At 47.8% G+C, this 19,696-nt stretch overlaps 1 protein-coding gene across 3 annotated transcripts in view; it reads left to right on the plus strand.

The window, feature by feature from the left end:
• TMEM200B (transmembrane protein 200B) overlaps window positions 1-16,486 on the plus strand; it is a 32,527-nt gene extending 16,041 nt beyond the window's left edge. For 2 of the 3 annotated variants that reach the window (XM_081015441.1, XM_081015443.1), the window contains exon 3: window positions 14,303-16,486. In XM_081015441.1, the coding sequence (XP_080871567.1) occupies window positions 14,325-15,692 (1,368 nt within the window). In that variant the 5' untranslated portion in view covers window positions 14,303-14,324 and the 3' untranslated portion in view covers window positions 15,693-16,486. Of the gene's footprint in view, window positions 1-11,840; window positions 12,157-14,302 lie in introns of all 3 variants that reach the window. The other variant, XM_081015442.1, reaches the window with a different exon arrangement.
• The last annotated feature ends 3,210 nt before the right edge of the window (window positions 16,487-19,696 follow it).

A 19,696-nucleotide genomic window follows, 5' to 3' on the forward strand; every position in this document is an offset into this window, starting at 1 on the left:
CTCAGGTGACCCTTTAGGGCATCTTTATCCAAGAGACCCTGAACAGCCACAGAGGAAGAGAAAGCACATCAAACATTGTAGCTGATCTAAGGAGAGTTCCAGGTTCTTAGCTTCACTGGAGGTGGGGATGGGGGTGGTTCAAAGAGAGCCCCCAACTCCCTGGCCGAAAAGCGCCGCTGTTTGGTCTTTTGTCTGTAGACTCACTATATTCAGTCTCTGGACTCTCTATTCAGACACTGGGATTTCCCAAACAGGGCTTTGCTTCATAAGGTGCCAAGCGTTCGGGTGACCTTTGTGGCTTTGGCAGAACGGAGCCGGCGGTGCAGCAGGAAGGCGAGGCTCGAAGTGGGTCGGTTACAAAGGAGGCTCTGAAGAAGCTGGGCTTGCAAACAAAAGTTTGGCTCTGGGTGCCGGAGGCAGGAAAAATACGCAACCCTTTGATGTCTTACCACTCTCACAGTTTCTCCTTTTGTGCCTTTTCCCAGCCTGCCCTTAGCGCTGCCTCTCTGTTTCTCCCCCCCCCCCCCTCCAGCCACACTTTCTCTTTCTTCCCTGCTCAGCACCAGACTGAAATGTTTTTGGGCAGCCTGGGAGAAAAACAGGGAAGTTGGCCTTCTTAACTGTGGCCGGTTTGCGAGCATCCTGCTGGCATTTGCTATCATTAGCTGACTGGCTCAGACCATTGGTCCATCCAGCTCTAACTCATTAGCGGCGAATCTTTGGCAGAGTTTCAGTCAGGGGCCTCACCTGGAGATGCTGGGAATTGAACGTGGGACCTTCTGCATGCAAGGCAGTTGCTCTCCCACGGAACTGTGGCCCTTTCCTTTACTCTCACGGCAACATTACTCCCGTTGAACTTGACTAGAAGCTTGCATTCCATTTCCATCAGCTGGGTCTGTAGGTGTTTGAATCTTGAACTGCCTTCATATTACAGAAGCTATAAATAAAGCAATTACGGTTTTCCCTTTGGCTTAATGTGAGGCTGTAGAACACACAATTCAGGGCGCATTTAGTCTCTCTGGGTTTGCTTTGGAATCAGCCCCAGGGTGGCCCAATCAGGACTGTGCTGGGCTGGGCCAAGGGGATTAATTCTCTCCGCGGTCGGAAGCAGCAATGCTTCTGAATGCCACTTCTTGGAAACCACAGGAGGAGAGAGGACTCTTGTGCTCAGATCCTGTTGCTGGTTTCCTCACAGCTGGGCGCTCTGAGGACAGGATGCTGGACTAGATGGTCCATTGGCCCAATCCAGCAGTCTCATCTTATGTTTTTCTCCCCCCGTCTCCAACAAACCCAATGCTGACGAAAATCTCCCACACCTGAAGCTGCGGTTTGATCCAGGAGGGGATCTAGGCAGAGGACTATAGATCAGTGGTAGAGCCTTGCATGCAGAAGGTTCTAGGTTCCATCCCTGGCACCTCCAGGTAGGGCTGGGAAAAAGCTCCTTCCTGAAACCCCTGAGAGCTCCTGCCAGCAGGTGTAGACAAGATGGAGCTGGAGGAAGCAGGAGGCAGGTTCCTGGAGGGGTCCTAAAACTTGGCGTTAATGTCCAACAGGAAGTCGGAGGCTGCAGTGCATAAGCACCTCTCACTGAAACTCATCTTCATCTAAGGGGGGGGGGTGAATTGCAGCAATGGATAATACTGTGCACTGCATCATGTGGGCATGTTGTAGGAGACCCTGCAAAATAAAATAAAAAGAAAGCGCCATCCTTTGCATGCTCTATTTCCCCTTTTTGGAACACAAGACATTTTTGAAGCCAATTAGCAAAGTGAGAGCGCAGGAAATTAGACAATGTAGCCACCTATTTATGGAAAATCAGAGCATATTTGTAATGTGCTGATGTGATGAGCTACAAAGCGATATTCATCTCTGTGAATGTTGGAAGATTCAGGACGGATGAAGCAAAGTGCTTCCTCACACAATACATAGTTAGACTTGCTGTCCCAAAAGGTGGTGATGGCCGCCGGCTTGGACGACTTTAAGCAAGGATTAGACAAATCCGTGGAGGCTGTCAATGGCTACAGGCTATGTTCTTCCTCCACTGTTGCAGGAAATATGGCTCTGAATCACAGTTGCTGGGAGATCACGTGGGGAGACTGACATTTCGCTCAGCTCCTGCTGGTGGGTTTCCCGTAGACATCGGGTTGGCCCTTAAGAGAACAGGATGCTTGGCTAGATGGACCACAGGCCTGATCCAACAGCTCCTTTCGATTTTAATAGATACTACTGGCGAAAATGTTCTTTGCATAAGCAACTGATTTTGTATCTGTTGGTTATGAATTGCTTATGGATATTCTGCTACTTATTTTTACTTGCCTAAACTATTGCTAATCTCATCCCCCGCCTCCATCTTTTTCATCATCGTCTCCTTTCAATTATCTTCTTCTAAGTTGTTGCAGAACACTGAAATTAATGTCTCGTTTACCATCACATTTTTAAAAAAGATGGCTTCTTGCCACTACAGCAGTACAACATCGTGATCTTTTTCAGAACGTTCTCACAGAATCAGGAGAGTTGGTGGACCCCCCACCGAGGATACTGCAAAGTTAATCCTGTTTCTTGCCCAACACTGTTTACACAACAGTAACAGGGAACAGAAGGCAGCAGGAAGGATTTCAAAGCAAAGCCTAGTAGGGTGGATGGTAGCATTTTTACTAAAGAGTCTTCTGGGCACCCCAGCAGGTGCTGCATTTTTGGATGCCGTCCAAAATTAAAATCAGTGTGAATGTTGCCATTTACATCCTTTGGAGGTGATTTGCACCTTTGGGCGATTATCCTCTGAGCAGCTAGCATGGAGCTGAGGGGCTCTCTGTTCCTCACTTGCTGATTTTGCAGTCTGCTTGACATTCTGATCAAAATAAACCTCCTTTCAAGTCGGAACGTTGGGCTGTGTACACGTTGCGGTTCAATCTTGATCCAGTGCACACCCACTGCTGGTGTATAAAGCCGAGTGCGCTTGACATTGGCCACAATCCACCTGTATCCTGTAGTTTCTCGAGAAACGCTGCTGTTTGGTGCGTTCTCCCTCAAACCAGCTTCCGTCTGATTTGAAAACCTAAGCTGAGGTGTGTACACTTGAAACCGTGATTGCACATGTGCTGATGACAGCTACCATGAATAGACATTCAGACAGGGGAAGTCACAGGCACAGGAAACAGATCAGGTAATGTGCATCAAGTGAAGACACCGCTGCCTTCTCCTTGGTATGCATAGCAATGTAAAAATGTGACTTGAAACACAACAACCTCACTGTATTTGAAGCTGCCAAGGTGCACACAGCCTTGATCTCAAAAGGCTGGCTTTGAGCACATCCCACTGATTTCTCCTGTTTTGAAGTGAATGGGCAGGCCTCTACCTTAGGTCCTCTGGTGAACATGGCACCTAGGAGCACCCAGATCCTGTCCCATGAGCTCTCAGTGAATTTGACATGGTAAGAAGCAGCAGAAGCCTCTCAGTTTGCTTGGAAGAGTCTCCTTACATTCTCCAGACCCCAGCACAAATGTGAGGGAAAGCGCTTTATCTCTTAATGGCTTCTGACTTCACTAGAGAACTGGAGGGGGCTTGACTTCTTGGCTTAGTGAAGGGATGGAGAACTGGTGACTCCAACACCCATCAGCCATCGTCGACGTGGCCAGTGGCCACAGTCAACACAAAATGGCTGAAAGTCCTATTCCTTCACGGTGGGTGCATAGTTCCTCCATGCACGGAGGTGTCCTTGATTGGGCCAGGGTCCTCTCTCACACATGTACATTGCATGGGCTTTGGGAGGCATAGCCTCCAGGTGTGACCAGGTCATGCAGCGACATGGGATCTGCAACAAATACTGTGGCTTGCTATTCAAGATTCTAGCCTGCCAGTCACCCCTTCTACTTTATGTCACCATCCCCTCCAAAATAAACGCCCCTCAACATTCTGTGGCTACTGAGCATGCTCAGCCTTCACCAGGCTATTTTTGAATTTCCCCTCCTTAGTTTCTCCCTCTACCCCCAGTGTCTTTTTTTTGTGTGTGTGTGTGTCCCCCAAGCTTCCTGAAACCTCATTTTGGGCTATGGGCGGTGCTGTTTTGGCTACAGAAGCACTGAAACACACACCAGGACATCAGAAATTGATGGATTTGTGTCTGAGTGCTTAAGTAAATTATTGTTCCAAGAAGATCTGGGAAGGGCCTTCCATTTTTAGGATTTCTGAGGCATGGAGATGTAAAAGATTGGCAGGAATATGGGAAGAGGCAGTGGGGCAAGGAGTCCTTGAGGGCTGTTCCCTCCTTACCCCTACAGTGTAGGTGACACAAGAAGGCTGTGTTGAAAGGGGGCTATTTTTAAACCCCCCCTATCTCGGTGCAGCCTATGATTAAGATTCTTCGCCATCTCCACAGAAGGAGGTGACTGGAGAAATGAGTGCAGTCGCAGTCAAGAGTTCAGAGCTGCTGTTTCCTTTTCCATAGCTGCCAGTTTCGGGGGTGATGATGCCTCGCTAGAAAGTATGTTATCAGAATTAGCTGAGCCTGCAACAACAAGGGAGGAGTGTAAGGCCACCTTTTGACTCCTCGTACTTTTTAATATTTGGTCACATAAAGACATTTGGACAGGAGGTTTGCTGTTTTCAATCTGGTGGAGCTGCACTGTGACCTTTTTTTGCCATGTAGTTGAAAAATAATGTTTTCTATGTCCTCTGGCATGCCTTTGTTTCTGAATTAATGTTTCAGCAGTGTAGGGGATCAGATTTGACGATTCCATCCCCATCCCTGATGTAGAACCACCCACTTTCGGCAGCACGTTCCCCTCTCCTTTGGGGATGCGAATGATGCTGAGGGGTGTTATGGAGGCAAAAATAGTGGAAGCAGAGTTTGCTACCAGATTTGGATCAAGCAACACCCATCTCTGCCTCTTTCATGCTGGATGACGTGCTACCACTGCAGTAGAGTAGAGGATGCGGGTGGCGCTGTGGTCTAAACCACTGAGCCTCTTGGGCATACCAATCAGAAGGTTGGCGGTTCGAATCCCCGCAACGGGGTGAGCTCCCGCTGCTCTGTCCCAGCTCCTGCCAACCTAGCAGTTCGAAAGCACACCAGTGCAAGTGGATAAATAGGTACCATTCCGGCGGGAAGGTAAACGGCGTTTCTGTGTGCTCTGGTTTCTGTCATGGTGTTCTGTTGTGCCAGAAGTCGTTTAGTCATGTTATATATTCAGGCCACATGACCCGGAAAGCTGTCTGTGGACAAACACCGGCTCCCTTGGCCTGAAAGCAAGATGAGCGCCTTAACCCCATAGTCGCCTTTGACTGGACTTAGCCGTCCAGGGGTCCTTTACCTTTTTTTTTTTTTTTTACTTTTAGAGCAGAGGTGAGGAACCTGCCATCTTCCAGGTGTTGTTGCACTCCAGCTGCCATCATCACTGACGGATGAGCATGTTAGCAGGAGTTGATGGGAAGCTGCCTTATATTGAGTCAGATGCATTTGCCCCTCCACTTCAGTACTGTCTACCCTGACTGGCAACAGCTCTTCAGAGGTTCAGTCTGAGCTACCAAGGACGGAACTTGTGTGGTGTAGTGGTTAAGAGTGGTGAACTCGTAATCTGGTGAACCGGGTTCGTTTCCCTGCTCCTCCACATGCAGCTAGTCACACTTCTCTGAAGTCTCTCAGCCCCACTCACCTCACAGAGTGTTTGTTGTGGGGGAGGAAGGGAAAGGAGATTGTTAGCCACTTTGAGAATCCTTAAGGCAGCCTTTCTCAACCTGTAGGTCCCCAGATGTTGTTGAACTACAACTCCCATCACCACTAGCTAGCAAGGCCAGAGCTCAGGGCTGATAAGAGTTGTAGTCCAACAACATCTGGTCACCCACAGGTTGAGAATCGCTGCCTTAAGGGGAGTGAAAGGCGGGATATCAAGTCCAAACTCCTCTTCTTCTTGTGGCATACAAGCTCTGAGCTACAGCCATTCCCCCGAATTACACAAGTAAGGACTGGATTTTTAAAGGGCTCTGTGGGGGTCTGGCTGCATTGCTCCATGTTGCCTGTTTCACATTCTGCTGGTGCCCAGCAGGCAAATTCCAAAACCCCAAGATTTATTTATGTTTTCTCAACAGGAAAGATCACTGGAAATGTACCCTTTTCTTCCGACTGGTATAATTTATTCCGACTGCTGAGTTGGTATCTCGGCAGTCAGAATCACAAATGCGCACTTGCTCAACCTTTCTAGGGTCTCCACTGTATAACTGGTACCTTGGAGCAGTTTCGAGAATGGTTCGGTTCCAAGAAATCTTAAGTGTTTCCTTGTAGCTGTCATGTTGCAAAGAGGTCTCAGTTTTCCAAAAATAGCTAGCCTTCCCTCTTGAGAAGAATCTGCTGAGTATGCTAATGCACATGATCAGACGCAAGGCTAGTAGGGAGCGAAGGCTCTGTCGAGAACCCCAATGGCGTTGTATATTTTTCGTGCTCCTGGATACCTGATTAATGCCCATCAGCTTGGAGGAAACGTCTCCATTCCAAATGTAAAAAGTTAATGCTTTTTAAAAAGCAGAATACCGCACTAATTGCCCAGTAATGCAGTCAGGCTTTGGAGCAAAGGTGCAAGTAGTCGCTATAAAGCTGCAAACGTCAGTGAAATTGCACTTAAAAACTCCAACTAAAAACCCTGTTGAATCTCAACGGAGCGTCGGCCAGCACAGTTACCATTTTGCCTGGGATGTCCTGTGTTCATTACCTCCATCATTAGGCATACATTATGCTGCTTTCCGTAGCTACATTTATATATTTGCCTTTCTGCCAATGCACTCAAAGCCATTTGTAGCTCAAAATAAGACCTTCCCATTTAATAGATGTTAGATACATCACAAAATGGGGAAAGGATAGGGAGGGGAGATGGGATGGGATGGAGGAGAGGAAGCAGACGCAGGTATCGACCTTTCCATACTGTTACAGAAGTACTAGGTGGTGTTTATTAAATGTATCTCTTGCCCTTCCTTGCAAAGGAGCCCAGAGTACTTAAAACACAACCAAAGCTAAAACAGAAACCTATTTAAAGCAAACCATCTAAAAAACAGTAAAACTCAAGAAAACATATGATGTAAATTTAAGGACAGAGAGTACTAAATCACATGTCTTGATAGGCCTGCCAAAACAGAAAAAGTTTCAGCAGGTGTCTATAAAGAGAGGACGGTGATGACCGGTGGTGTGTGGTCTGTGGATTAACCATCAATAAAATCTCCTTAAAATGTGTTAGAAATAAAATGTAAAGCAAATGCTGCAAACAGCAGTATTTACGTATAGAAAAGTGCTGTTGCTTGATATGCTAATAATATTTTCCGTTTTTATTATTGGTATCATTAGCTAAGTAAGGTAAAGGTAAAGATACCCCTGCCCGTACGGGCCAGTCTTGCCAGACTCTAGGGTTGTGCGCTCATCTCACTCTATAGGCCGGGAGCCAGCGCTGTCCGCAGACAGTTCCGGGTCACGTGGCCAGCGTGACAAGCTGCATCTGGCGAGCCAGTGCAGCACACGGAACGCCGTTTACCTTCCCGCTGGTAAGCGGTCCCTATTTATCTACTTGCACCCGGGGGTGCTTTCGAACTGCTAGGTTGGCAGGCGCTGGGACCAAACGACGGGAGCGCACCCCGCCATGGGGATTCGAACCGCCGACCATGCGATCGGCAAGTCCGCGTCCCATTAGCTAAGTACCACGTTGCTAATGGCATCCCATGTGCTCCACATGATTACATTTGACTGCAACTTTTGATTATTATTTTTAAATTTCTGGCCGCTGTGCTTTTCAATTGAGTAGGATCACTATGGTTCAGACTGGAGACTCCATAGCGGGCACAATGCAACCATCCTTCTGGAATGCATTGCATTGACTCTGATCCACTTTTTGCATTTCTGCAAAGCGTGCCGCCATCATTCACACACATTAGTGAACTCTTAGGTCCTGCATGATGGTAACCACATCACAGAGCACAAGGAAAAGTCAAATTAGAACTAATTAGGTTAAGAAACTTCTTGGGGGTGGGAATGTCCTGATGTTGATTTTGGACATTCCCTTGGCCAGAGATGGGAAACCTGTTGCCTGACAGATGTTGTCAGGCTCCCATCACCCCCAGTCTCCATGGCCAGTGGTCAGGGATGATGGGAGTTGGAGCCCAGAAACATCTGGAAGGAGAACCAGGCTCCCCATCCCTGCCGTACAGCATATGGATAGATGGAGCTACCTGTATCCTTGAAATTTACACCAGCAGGCTTTGGAGACCTTTGGAGCTCTGCTATAGAATCCTAGAATTATAGAGTTGGAAGGGACCCCAAGGGTCATCTAGTCCAACCCCCTGCAATGCAGGAATCTCAGCTAAAACATCCATGACAGATGGCCAGCCACCCTCTGCTTAAAAACCTCCAGTGAAGAAGATTCCACAACCTCCCAAGGGAGAGCGTTCCACTGTTGAACAGCTCTTACTGTCAGAAAGTTCTTCCTGGTGTTTAGTTGGAATCTCCTTTCTTCTAACTTGAATCCATTGGTTCAAGCCCTACCCTCCAGAGCAGGAGAAAATAAGCTTATTCCCCTTTTTCATGTGACAGCTCTTGATCTATTTGAAGATGGCTGCTGTATCTCCTCTCACTCTCCTCTTTTCCAGGCTAAACTACATATCAAGTCTGTCTCCTCCTCTGACCCACCAGACTGTAAATATGGGATGTGCTTATTCCCCTTATGTCTTCCTTTTGTTCCATATCAAATCTAACCCCTACTGCTATTGATCTAGGATGGATGTAGGTAGGCTCGTTTCCACAGGCCAATGTCATCTAGGGGAGGAGGGATTCCCACGGGAGCATTTGGCTCATAGGAGCTTCCTAGGAGAGAAGCACTGTTTGAGCAGGCCTATCCCCTTAGCAATTCCTGTGTTCAATTCCAACCATTTGGCTGAGCAGCCATAGGATAGCAGCCTCAGTGTAATCAGTCCCGGGAGATAAGAGAAGCAACAAAGCAGAGGGAAAGCTTCTTGTCTACCTCTCCAGACTTGTTAAAAGCAGCATGGAGAACTAGGGGACACACACACATACAAACACTTACTGGCGAGCAAGCGAGAGAGATTCTTGCAAACCATCTTACAAGCGCTTCAGCTCTTTGCCTTTTTCTTGAAGCGCACTCAGAAACAGTGTACCCCAGGGCTCAGAACTTTGCTCACTTATTTCCAGGATTGCAAAACATTAGGTACAGTGGTTTTGAAGGTTTGAGGTTGGTGCGTTTATATGTGTTGAGAGGTGCACTGGAGTTAGATTAATAGTCACCTTCCTTTGTCTTGACCTCTGCAACAAAGAGCCACAGATGGATTTATGCAAGCATCAAAAGTCAGCTGATCTGTCAAATGTGGAGAGCGGAGGGGGGCAGGGATCAGGTCCGCCAGCCCAATCCAGTTCCCTTTGTCTTGCTATATAGAGCAGGACTGGGAAACCTGTGGCCCTCCAGATGTTTTGGACTTCAGCTCCCATCAGCCCCAGCTAGCATGGCCAGCAACATCTGGAGTGCCTGAACTTCCCCAGCCCTGCTGTTGAGGAATCTGAATAGCTATTAAACTCCTGCTTGGGTGAAATTGTTGCAAGTTCCAAACGCTCCTAGATCCTCTCCAGTTTTGTATATAAATCTGAAGGTTCTCCCCCACTCCAATGGTACGTCAGCTATCAAAACTCTGATACATTGAATTAGGGAAATAATTCCATTTTATTAAAAAAATTGAAAAATGCTATCTTACAAAACCTGAAAGCTTAAACTCTCAGAGTCCCAGCCAAGGCACTAAGCTGTCATAATGTTCTATGATGCTAATAACACATACATTTCTGGAGCATTTCTCTTCCCTTGAGCTGTCGCAAGCCTTAGCGCCACCCCCACCTCCCCAAAGCTGAAATGAGGTGGTTGGGGCAGGGGCGAGTGGAAGAGTACTTTTTAATAAGAGGTGGGTAGATTCTGGAACTGGATCACAAATGGTCATTGAAAGCAACCTCCTTTGCTGACTTTATATTTAGCTAAGTCGAATGTGCCTTGCTGTAAAGTATAGAATTAATCAGTTAACTTGAGCGACAATGTCAAAGAGTCCTAGACATATATATCTTACGCAACCTTTCTTGGGAATTCTAATAATAAAGCCATGCTCTTGAACTCCATACAAAGAACAGCCTTTCCCAGCTCTGCTTTGTGTTCCCTTTTTCCTCGGCTTTTTAAATTCAACTTTGGCTGATGCCAGACGAATCGAGGTTGTTTTCAGATGACATATAAACGCTGCCTTTTAGCACGGGGCCAAATTGAAAGTCTAGGCATTTCTTTTTATTTTTTGCACCAGAGTTAGCTAACTATATCCTTCCTTGATCTCGACCTATTGACCTTTGGTTTGTGTGCCTAGGGACCTGGTCTCAGCCCTTTCCATGTATTTAGACGTCATAACATTAAAGGAGGACCTTGAGTGGAGATCAGAGTACTTGGATTTGCCCTCCTGTTTCCCACAGTTCAGTACTACTCCTCTCCGTAGTGGAATAATGTAACCACAACTTCAATGGTCTACACGGGAAATAGGGTTGGGCAATAGCTGGTTTTCAGCATCGTGACATGCCACCAGCTAAATATCGCGATATGTTACCAATATATCACGATGTCTGAAATATGTAGGGACGCTGGTAGCGCTGTGGTCTAAACCACAGAGCCTAGGGCTTGCCGATCAGAAGGTCGGCGGTTCGAATCCCAGCGATGGGGTGAGCTCCCATTGCTCAGTCCCTGCTCCTGCCAACCTAGCAGTTTGAAAGCACAAAGTGCAAGTAGATAAATAGGTACCACTCCGGCAGGAAGGTAAATGGCGTTTCCGTGCGCTGCTCTGGTTTCGCCAGAAGCGGCTTAGTCATGCTGGTCACATGACCCAGAAAAACTGTCTGCAGACAAAGGTCGGCTCCCTCGGCCAGTAAAGCGAGATGAGCACCGCAACCCCAGAGTCGTTCGTGACTGGACTTAACAGTCAGGGGTCCTTTACCTTTTTTATGTAGAGGCATTGGCTGGCTTTGGGTTTCCCCCACATTGTGATTTTTGCATAGCACACACAAACATAATAATTCACAATATATTGCCAGGTCAAAAATTATGAAACCAATAACACTATATGGACTACAAACCAGTTTGGGACAATATATCAATCTATCACCCAGCCCTAGAGGGGAAATGGTGAAGTTGATTCATTGCTAGTTAGGAAAGGCAGAAATCAAGGTAGACTTTGACCAGAGCATGCAGGGAAACTTAAAGTCAAGCATTCAAGGCTGTTCTTCGCAAAAGAGGACCAGCTGATTGTGTGACGGCTAACAGCTGTACAACAGTTTATTGCCACAAGGCGTAATCCCAACAGCAAGTCCTCCTGAAACAAACGGGAATTGTGCCAGAGCCCGTGTGCTTTCAGCTATCCCGTTTATTTCAGTGGCTTGGGTAGTGCCCTGTGGCAAGCTCCCCTGCTCAAGCTCCATTGAAATGACTGGAAACGCTAGAAGACCATGAACTCTTCCACAATACCCTGGGGCAAAGGGTTTCTTTCTGTGAGTTAGTGCAGTGGTGGCTGATATAGTTGCCTTTTCTGTTAACGGAGGGGGGGGCATACCTGCATCCATTTTGTGGTCCTGCTCCCCCCCCCCCACTCTTTTAGATGTTGCAGTTATTTTGGGCACGGCAGCCATGTTGCATTCCGCTGTGCCCTGCCACGGCAGCCATTTTGCGTTGGGCCATAAACACCGCGGCAGCCATTTTGTGACCGGCGCCCACAGTTGGTGGCCGCTGCCTGAAAGGGCCCTGGCAGATTCTGGGATCGCATCCTCCTGCATGCATTTGGAACAGGAGAAAACTATGAGAGGAGTCTGAGAAGAGGCAGGGCAGTATAGAAGCAGGCACTGAGAGCTGCCTACACCAATGGGGGTGGCCTGTGAGTGGGCTGAATCTGAGCCCCCCCTCATGGCGATGCTTAGACCCTGACGCCAAGGACCCCTTGACAGTGAAATCTTTCAAGGAAGAGGCTGTCCCTGCTTGACCCAACAACATGTGATGGTAATTTGCAATGGCGCCTCATGGGTTTTGCAAAAAGAAAAAGTTTGGAAGGGCTGGTACCACCTACCTTGTCAGCAGGAGATTAAGCAGCTTACTGTAACGGTTTAAGGTAGGTCACATCTGAGATGGTAATTAAAGTGAGTTATTCTCAGCAGCAGGCTGACGGGACAAGCACATTTCAAGCCACTGCAGGCTGAAGTGGGGCAGGCAGCGGGAAATAATCTCTGGAAAATTTGAAGGCAAGCTTAGAAACGCCTGTTATGGTGGATTTTTTTTCTGCTGGCTGGCACCTGGAAGAGACAAAGGTTAGCTGCAGGGGGTTGCTCCGTCAAGAGGAAGGGCTTAAATTCATGTTGCCAAAAGATTAGCTGAGTTTGAAATGTTATCTTGCCTCTCCCCGACATCTTTTCTCTCTATATATAAATAAAAAAATCTCCTTCCTAGAAATTGTCGTAGGTTGACAGTTTGGGACAAGAACACATTTTACATTCTAAAGTTCAAACACTTAATTCCTTCCTGGGAGACTCATAATACCTTCAAATGAAGAACATGGAAAGGAGGAGTTTTCTGTTGGATTTTCTGGTACTCCTTCTGCCTCTTGAACAGAACAAAGTGGTGCCCCGATGGCTTCTGGCCTGAGATCCACTTTGAGCCCCCAACAACTAAAATAAGACCCACTCCTGAAATTTATTAATAAGAATGTGTTGGTTCAGAGGTAATACTTAACCATAATTAGTGTTATGTGAATGAGCCTAGGTAAACCCTGAGTTTACACACCCACCCACACCTATATCTTCTCCGGTACAGTTCAGATGCAAGGAGGTCTGAAAGGTTTCGTTTCTGATTTAGACCAACCGCAGCTTGCCATGTTGCTTAAGTCCCAACGCACTATAGTTCCTCTTAACTATGGTCATTGAATGGCATAGATATACGCCACCTGTTGAGTTGTTTTGGTACGGTTGGTTGCTGCATTTGGGAAGGACATTCCTCATAGGTTAGTTTGGCCAGTGACTCCCCTCACTTCCCTCCTGTAAAACGCAGCTTGGCTCACTTGCCTGAGCTCTTTTGCTATTTCATTCTGCTGGCATTGCAGCACCTCTTTTCTCTGTTTGTGCCACCCTTGGTGGATTGGGTAAATTGATGGGGGGGGCTGGTGGGCGGATGGCCTTATATGCAAAGATTCTGCAGAGAACTTGCCTTTATGTTTAAAACATAAGCCTAGAGAAGTTTCAATTTGTAAATATCTTCTTGGGGGATGCAGCAACATAAAAAAGTACCTTTTAAAATGGAGTCTATAACACTTATTGCACTGTTATTTATATATTATGCATGCTATGCAGAGATAATGTGTATATTATATCCCACGTTTCTTTAGTCATAGAAATGAAGGTGGTTTATGCTTTGTGTTCCACTGTGGTTTTCCCTCCAGGCAGTGACCAGTTCAGGACTTGCTTAGCTTCAAGAAGGTGGCAGCATCACATGCCTTCAAACCATGACCTGGGAATATTGGGGGAGGATTGTACTTTAGGGGCAGGGCACCTTGAGGACACCGTGTTTGGATAAACTTTGCCAAAGGAAAGGGAAGTGCCATAGAATCGTAGAGTTGGAAGGGACCATGAGGATCATCTAGTCCAACCCCCTGCAATGCAGGAAACCTTTACCCAATGTGGGATTCAAACCCACAGCCCTGACATTAAGATGCTCTATAGCTCAGTGGTGGAGCACCTGGGAATCCAGAAGGTAGCAAGTTCAATCCCTGACATATCCACCTAGGACTGAAAAAGACCCTAGGGGTTATTGGGTTGTTGTTTTTATTTTGATTATATATTTTGTGGTTTTATATTTTGATTTTGTTCTGTGAACCACCCTGAGACCTCCGGGTATAGGGCGATATATAAATTCAATAAATAATAATAATTATAACTGCTGCCAGTCAGTGTAGACCAAGGACAGGTCCCTCCAGATGTTTCTGACTACAACTTCCATCACTGCTTACCATTGATCACTCTGGCTAGGGCTGATGTGAGTTGTAGTCCAACAACATCCGGAGGGCCACACATTCCCCATCCTTATATTGAGCTAGGCAGATCAATCATCTGAACTGGTAGAAGTCAGATTCCTATGCGCCAGGAAGTAGGGTGGGGTGCGAGTGTATTATTGCTACTATTTCCCAGTGGAGGGAGAGTTTGGACAAGTGACCTCTGCTTCTTTCCCATGCCTCCCTCTCCTTAACACTTTCTCTCTTTGTTGTCAAGATGGCTGGCGGACGACGTGGGGATGGTGACAGCCAGAGGCCCTGCTGAAGCCACAAGAGCCATGAAGAACCAGCCCCCTTCAGGGAACGCACCCGCAACACCCGCCAGCGCCCCTTCCCGATGGCACCGGCGCAGGTTCCGGCGCAAGGCCCCCTCCGAGGTGACCGTGAAGGGCCAGCTGCGCATGCGCTCTACCTCGGGAGCCTTTGTGATGGTGGGCGTCTCAGTGGTGTTGGTGGGCATGACCATCGCTGTCATCGGCTACTGGCCTCACCGTGCCAGGTCCGCAGGAGGCAGCCGGCCGGGCAACGCCAGCGCCACCGATGAGATCAAGAAGGAAGTGAAGGCCTTTGCCCACCCCCGCCCCTTACCTCACAGCGAGAAGCTTAAGCTCATTGGGCCTGTCATCATGGGCATCGGCCTCTTCATCTTCATCTGTGCCAACACCATGCTATACGAGAACAGAGACATGGAGACCCGCTTGCTGATGCAGAGGGAGCTCTACTCCATGAGTCTGAGGCTCCCACAGGACACCAGCCAGGCAAGCAGCTACTTTCAGAGGAGGCCTACCTTGTCCTCTGTCCAGGCGAACGCAGACTGCGTGGAAGGTTGCTACGAGGTGGACCTCTCCTCCAGTGGCTTCCAGTCTTGCTCCAGCCCAGCCGCCAAGTGGCCCAATGCTTACGACTCAAACAGGCTACAGGCCACCACCCAGTTCCACAAGAGCATCTCGCCGTCCCTTTCCCTCCTGAGCGTCCGCTCGGATTCTGGCAATGCCGCGCCGGATAACCGTGGCCTCCCTTTCGCCCATGGCGCGGAGTCAGTCATCTCAGCCGTCAATGCCCTGTCTCTGCCTCTCATTAAACTCAACAACTGTCTCCTTGAAAGCCAGCAAGTTTCTCGAGCAGCCATCCGGGACTTGGAAGGCAATTGCCTCCGCTTGCCAGAGGAGAAGGACGAGGTGTTGAGGCTCTCGTGGACCGTCCTCCCGGGGTGCAATGCCACGGCTCCCCGGAGAAGCGAGCTCAGAGGCAGCCACGTGGTTATCGATATGGATAATGTTGAGCCTTCCTCAGCCACCTCGGTGGAAAGACTTCTGAACCCCGAATGCACAAAGAGGGGATTCAGCTCAGACACTCAGATCCCTAATGCGGGTCACTCCAAGTCCCTGGATCTCGGCCAGCCAGGGGTAGTGTTGGTGGCGCCAGTCAAAGACAGGAAGCACAGGAGCTGGCCTAGACTCGACCACATTGGCCTGGTCAACTATGCAAAACTGGAAAGCCGGGGCGAGTCTTCTGATAGGCTGTTGGAGCCAGCGAGGGAGCCTATCAGTGGCTTGAGCAGGGAGCCTTCCCAGGAGGTTGTTGCGGAAACGGGTTGCGGAAACTGACTCTGCATTGGAAGACTGCGTGTGCTGTTGGGATTTGCCATGTCATGCCTGGCGTTGCCAGGAGCGAACGTGTATATAGATATTTTGAAATGAATGATTTGCAGCAGCGGCTGCTTAGTCAGTCTGCCAGTGGCCAAGCCCAAGTCTCCTGCCAGAGGAGAGATGCCTTTGAGATGCTGCTGAACAGATTGATTTCCTTCTCAAGGGCCTGTTCAATTCTTGCCTTATAAAGATCCCCTCTTCAACTTCCCCCACTCTCTGTGTGAAAAGAACTATTTGCCTAGAAATGGAAAGAAGACTTAGGATTGCAATGGGGCGGGTGGGGGGGGGGGTTGGTGGGGGCTGGTACTCCTCACTACACCCAAACCCACCTAACCTCCCTTGGAAACACAGGTGGTAAGATTGCGGGGAAGAACGGAACGATTGCTAAGGTTTCAGAAACAATAAACTGGTGCCTCCTAAAATAGCACAGGTCTAGTTTTAAAAGTCACGAGATTATAATTTTTATACACAGATGCTAGTTTCAGAGCTCTTTGGGGCTAAACATCAGACCTTGCCTGCGGTATTTACCCCACCCCAACCCCGGTAGTAGAACAATTTTTATTTTTTTTAAAAGAGATTCTTATTGTTTTATTGCCAATCTCATGTTCTGGGCTCTGAGAAAGCCAAAACATTTTAAAGTCAAAATCTTGCAAGTTAATTGGTGACTTTTTTCTCCTTCCTGCCTCATCCTCTGTCCTGAATCACTGGGTATGTACATGCCAAACAAGGTTATTAAAAAAAAGTTTGCCTCACTGCTTTGAAGACCTTGAGTCGTTTGTTATGCCTTAAACATTGTTTGGGATTGCTCTCTTTCCGAGGGAAATTTATCAGCTGATTTCAGCTAGCCCTTGACCAAAAAATGATAAATAAGCTTTTCCCCCCTCCATGGATGGTGAGAATGTTTAGGGTAGGAGACCATCTATTTCCTTAACAACATCTGCAAACTGATCTGAAGGCTCAGAGAGATGCTTCTTCCCAACCACTCCAGCTGGGAACCCCAGTGCCTCAGCACACACACCCCCCCTCAAGTGCCGCTTCCCAAAAGCTGGAGAGAGAAAACTCTTGCAGTTCAAATATAGCCTGAGAACGGGATTCGGGCTGCAGGCATTTCCCATAACTATGAGTGGCTGTTGTGATGCAGATGCTGTAGTACAGATGCCAGGCACCGAGCCAGATGTGAAGAGGAGGCCTTACGGGGCTGGGTGGTGGAAGGCAGAGAATCACTGCCAAACAGCTGAGACCATAAATACAGGTAGCCAGATCCGTTTCAAGCAATCTCATTGTGCGGCTTCTTAATAAGACTTTGTAGCAGCATCCTGCCTGTATGGGTTTTCCTTGTATCTCCACAAGTGAGAGGGCTAGAAACTTACTTTAAAAACAAGGAGAGTTAACAATTCATAAGAACATCAGAGGGTGCTTTATAGCAAGTCTGACCATGGGGTCCATCTAGCTCAGTATTGGCTACACTGACTGGCAGCAGCTCTCCAGGGTTTTGGATAGGGTGTCTCTCCTAGCCATAGCTGTCAACCTTCCCTTTTTTTGTGGGAAATTCCCTTATTCCAGCGCCGTTTCCTGCTGCTTCCCACTGCTATCCCGGATTGTTAGATATCCCGTAGACTGTCCCCGGGACAGGTGAGGCTGCTGATCCCTTATTTTCAAATCTGAAAGTTGACAGCTATGCTCCTAGCCCTTCCTGGAGATGCTGAGGATTGAACCTGGAACTTCCTGCATGCAAGGCAGATGCTCTGCCGCTGAGCTATGGGCCCTTCCATACATCACCCTGGAAATCCTATGTAAGGAATAAGACTTATGCATGTCCAAAGAGAGAGAGCGAGAGAAGCATCTGATTTTCATTTTGCTCCCTTTGATTCTGAATGTCTTGCCACATTCCTTTCACATTTTTTCCAGTTCTCTGCCACGACCTCAGCTCCCCTCCAATACTGGGCGTGTGTTAAGCTGAACTTTTTGCCTCCTGGTTCGTTTCAAGAGGAAGTGACCCGAAAAGGAATACTCCTGCCGTTCTGACCCCACAGGCGAGCCTTTAAATAGAAAAATAAAGCGGTGGTGCAGGCTGCAAGCCAACACATCCCTAACCTGGGAATAAGGCCCAGGGGGCTTACCTCTGAGTAAATATGCATCAGATTGCCTTGGTGACTGATCAACGAGAAGTTAGAAACAGGGACATTCCATTGACATCAGTGAGATTTCAGGATCTTCTTCTGTGTACTTGCAGCAAGGTTTGGGAGCCACCTACCTGCAGTTGCACCCACACCATGCAGAGAATCCTTAATGTGGGCTAGAAACTTAAAAGCCCAAGTTTTGTCTTGCTAGATCATCTCGGTGTGTGAAATCCAGCTGCCGACTCCTCCAACACTGCAGACAACAGGTAGTCCAAAAAACAAAACAAAAAAATCACCACCTATAGATCTGTGGTTCCCAACGTGGGGCACACACCTCACAGGGGGGCAATTTGATTTTTAAGGGGGGGCAATTTGAGAATGAGTTATTAACAGTGAATGGCCTTTTAGGCTTCCTCCACGTGAACAGGAATTCACTTTTTGAATAATAAGAATAAAAAACGGGGGGAGGGGATCAGGATTTTAGAGATGCTTAGGTGGGGCATAGCCAAGAAAAGGTTGGGAACCACTGCTTATAGATAAACAACCAATCCAATAGCCCATATTCTCTTGCTGATGGGTGGGGTCAGACTGACCTCACACATCCAGGGCAAGCAAAGTGACTTCCCCGGGGTGTGAGCCTGGCCAGTGTGTATGGAAGTCCTGGTATGCCCAGACAAGGCCACCCGGGCAACATGACAGGCGGACCCTTGTGCTGGACAGGGACAGGGTGCGGAGAGTGCTCACCCTCTTCCCACCCAGCGGCGGTGGCGAGGGCAGGGTTAGTGTGTTCTGTCCTGCCCTGGGTGCCGGCAAATCGTGCTACGCCACTGCTCTCCTCCATGAATTTGTCTGATCTTTTAAAGCCATCTAGGTTGGTGGCCATTACTGCTTCCTATGGGAATGAGTTCCACAGTTTATGACTATGCACAGCATAGCCTTCCAAAAGTCAGCTTCCTTGGAAGTCCATGAGTGCTATGAAGCACGGCCATCCTTTGAAATTCACACTTCTGAACTTAAAAATGCAGACATTTGACCAAGAAATGTGTGCAAAAATGCATATGATGCAGTAAAGGGCATATAAATCAGTGAAGGGCATATATACAGTATATATATATCAGTGAAAATTAACAGACAGAAATGTATTGCATTATAAGAAACCACTTTGCAAAAATGTGCAAAGTAAGACTGCATACAAAAATGTGCAGAAATTCACACTAAAATGCTGGCAATTTTTTCTGTGGACTTTTAAAATGCAAAATTTTCTGGCTGATTTATAAAGGTGGAGAACGGAGCTTAATACAGTGGTACCTCTGGTTACAAACTTAATTCGTTCCAGTGGTCCGTTCTTAACCTGAAACCATTCTTAACCTGAGGCACCACTTTAGCTAATAGGGCCTCCCGCTGCCGCTGCACCGCCGGCGCACAATTTCTGTTCTCATCCTGAGGTAAAGTTCTAAACCCGAGGTACTACTTCCGGGTAAGCGGAGTGTGTAACCTGAAGTGCTTGTAACCTGAGGTGTTTGTAACCCAAAGTACCACTGTATAAGAAAAATGAGAAACTGAAATAGATTTGTCTATCCTTATCAGTTGCTCATACAGCCCTTCATTTTCATTTTCCCTCTTTTAAATGGCAACATCACTTTCCCATCCTTGGGGCAACCTGGCCAATTTCTGTGAACTTTGTTCCTTTGGGAGGAGGGCTTCCTCCCAGGGATCACCTCCTTCTAATATTGATTTCAGCAGGTGAGTGCCGAAAGGACCAAAAGCAGAAAAAGGAGAGGGAGAGATATCTGAATGCTAGGCAAATCACAGCACTGGAGAGGTATCAACAATAAATGGGGG

Source organism: Podarcis pityusensis (assembly GCF_964106645.2).
Source record: "Podarcis pityusensis genome assembly, chromosome: 8".
NCBI classification, from domain to species: Eukaryota; Metazoa; Chordata; class Lepidosauria; order Squamata; family Lacertidae; genus Podarcis; species Podarcis pityusensis.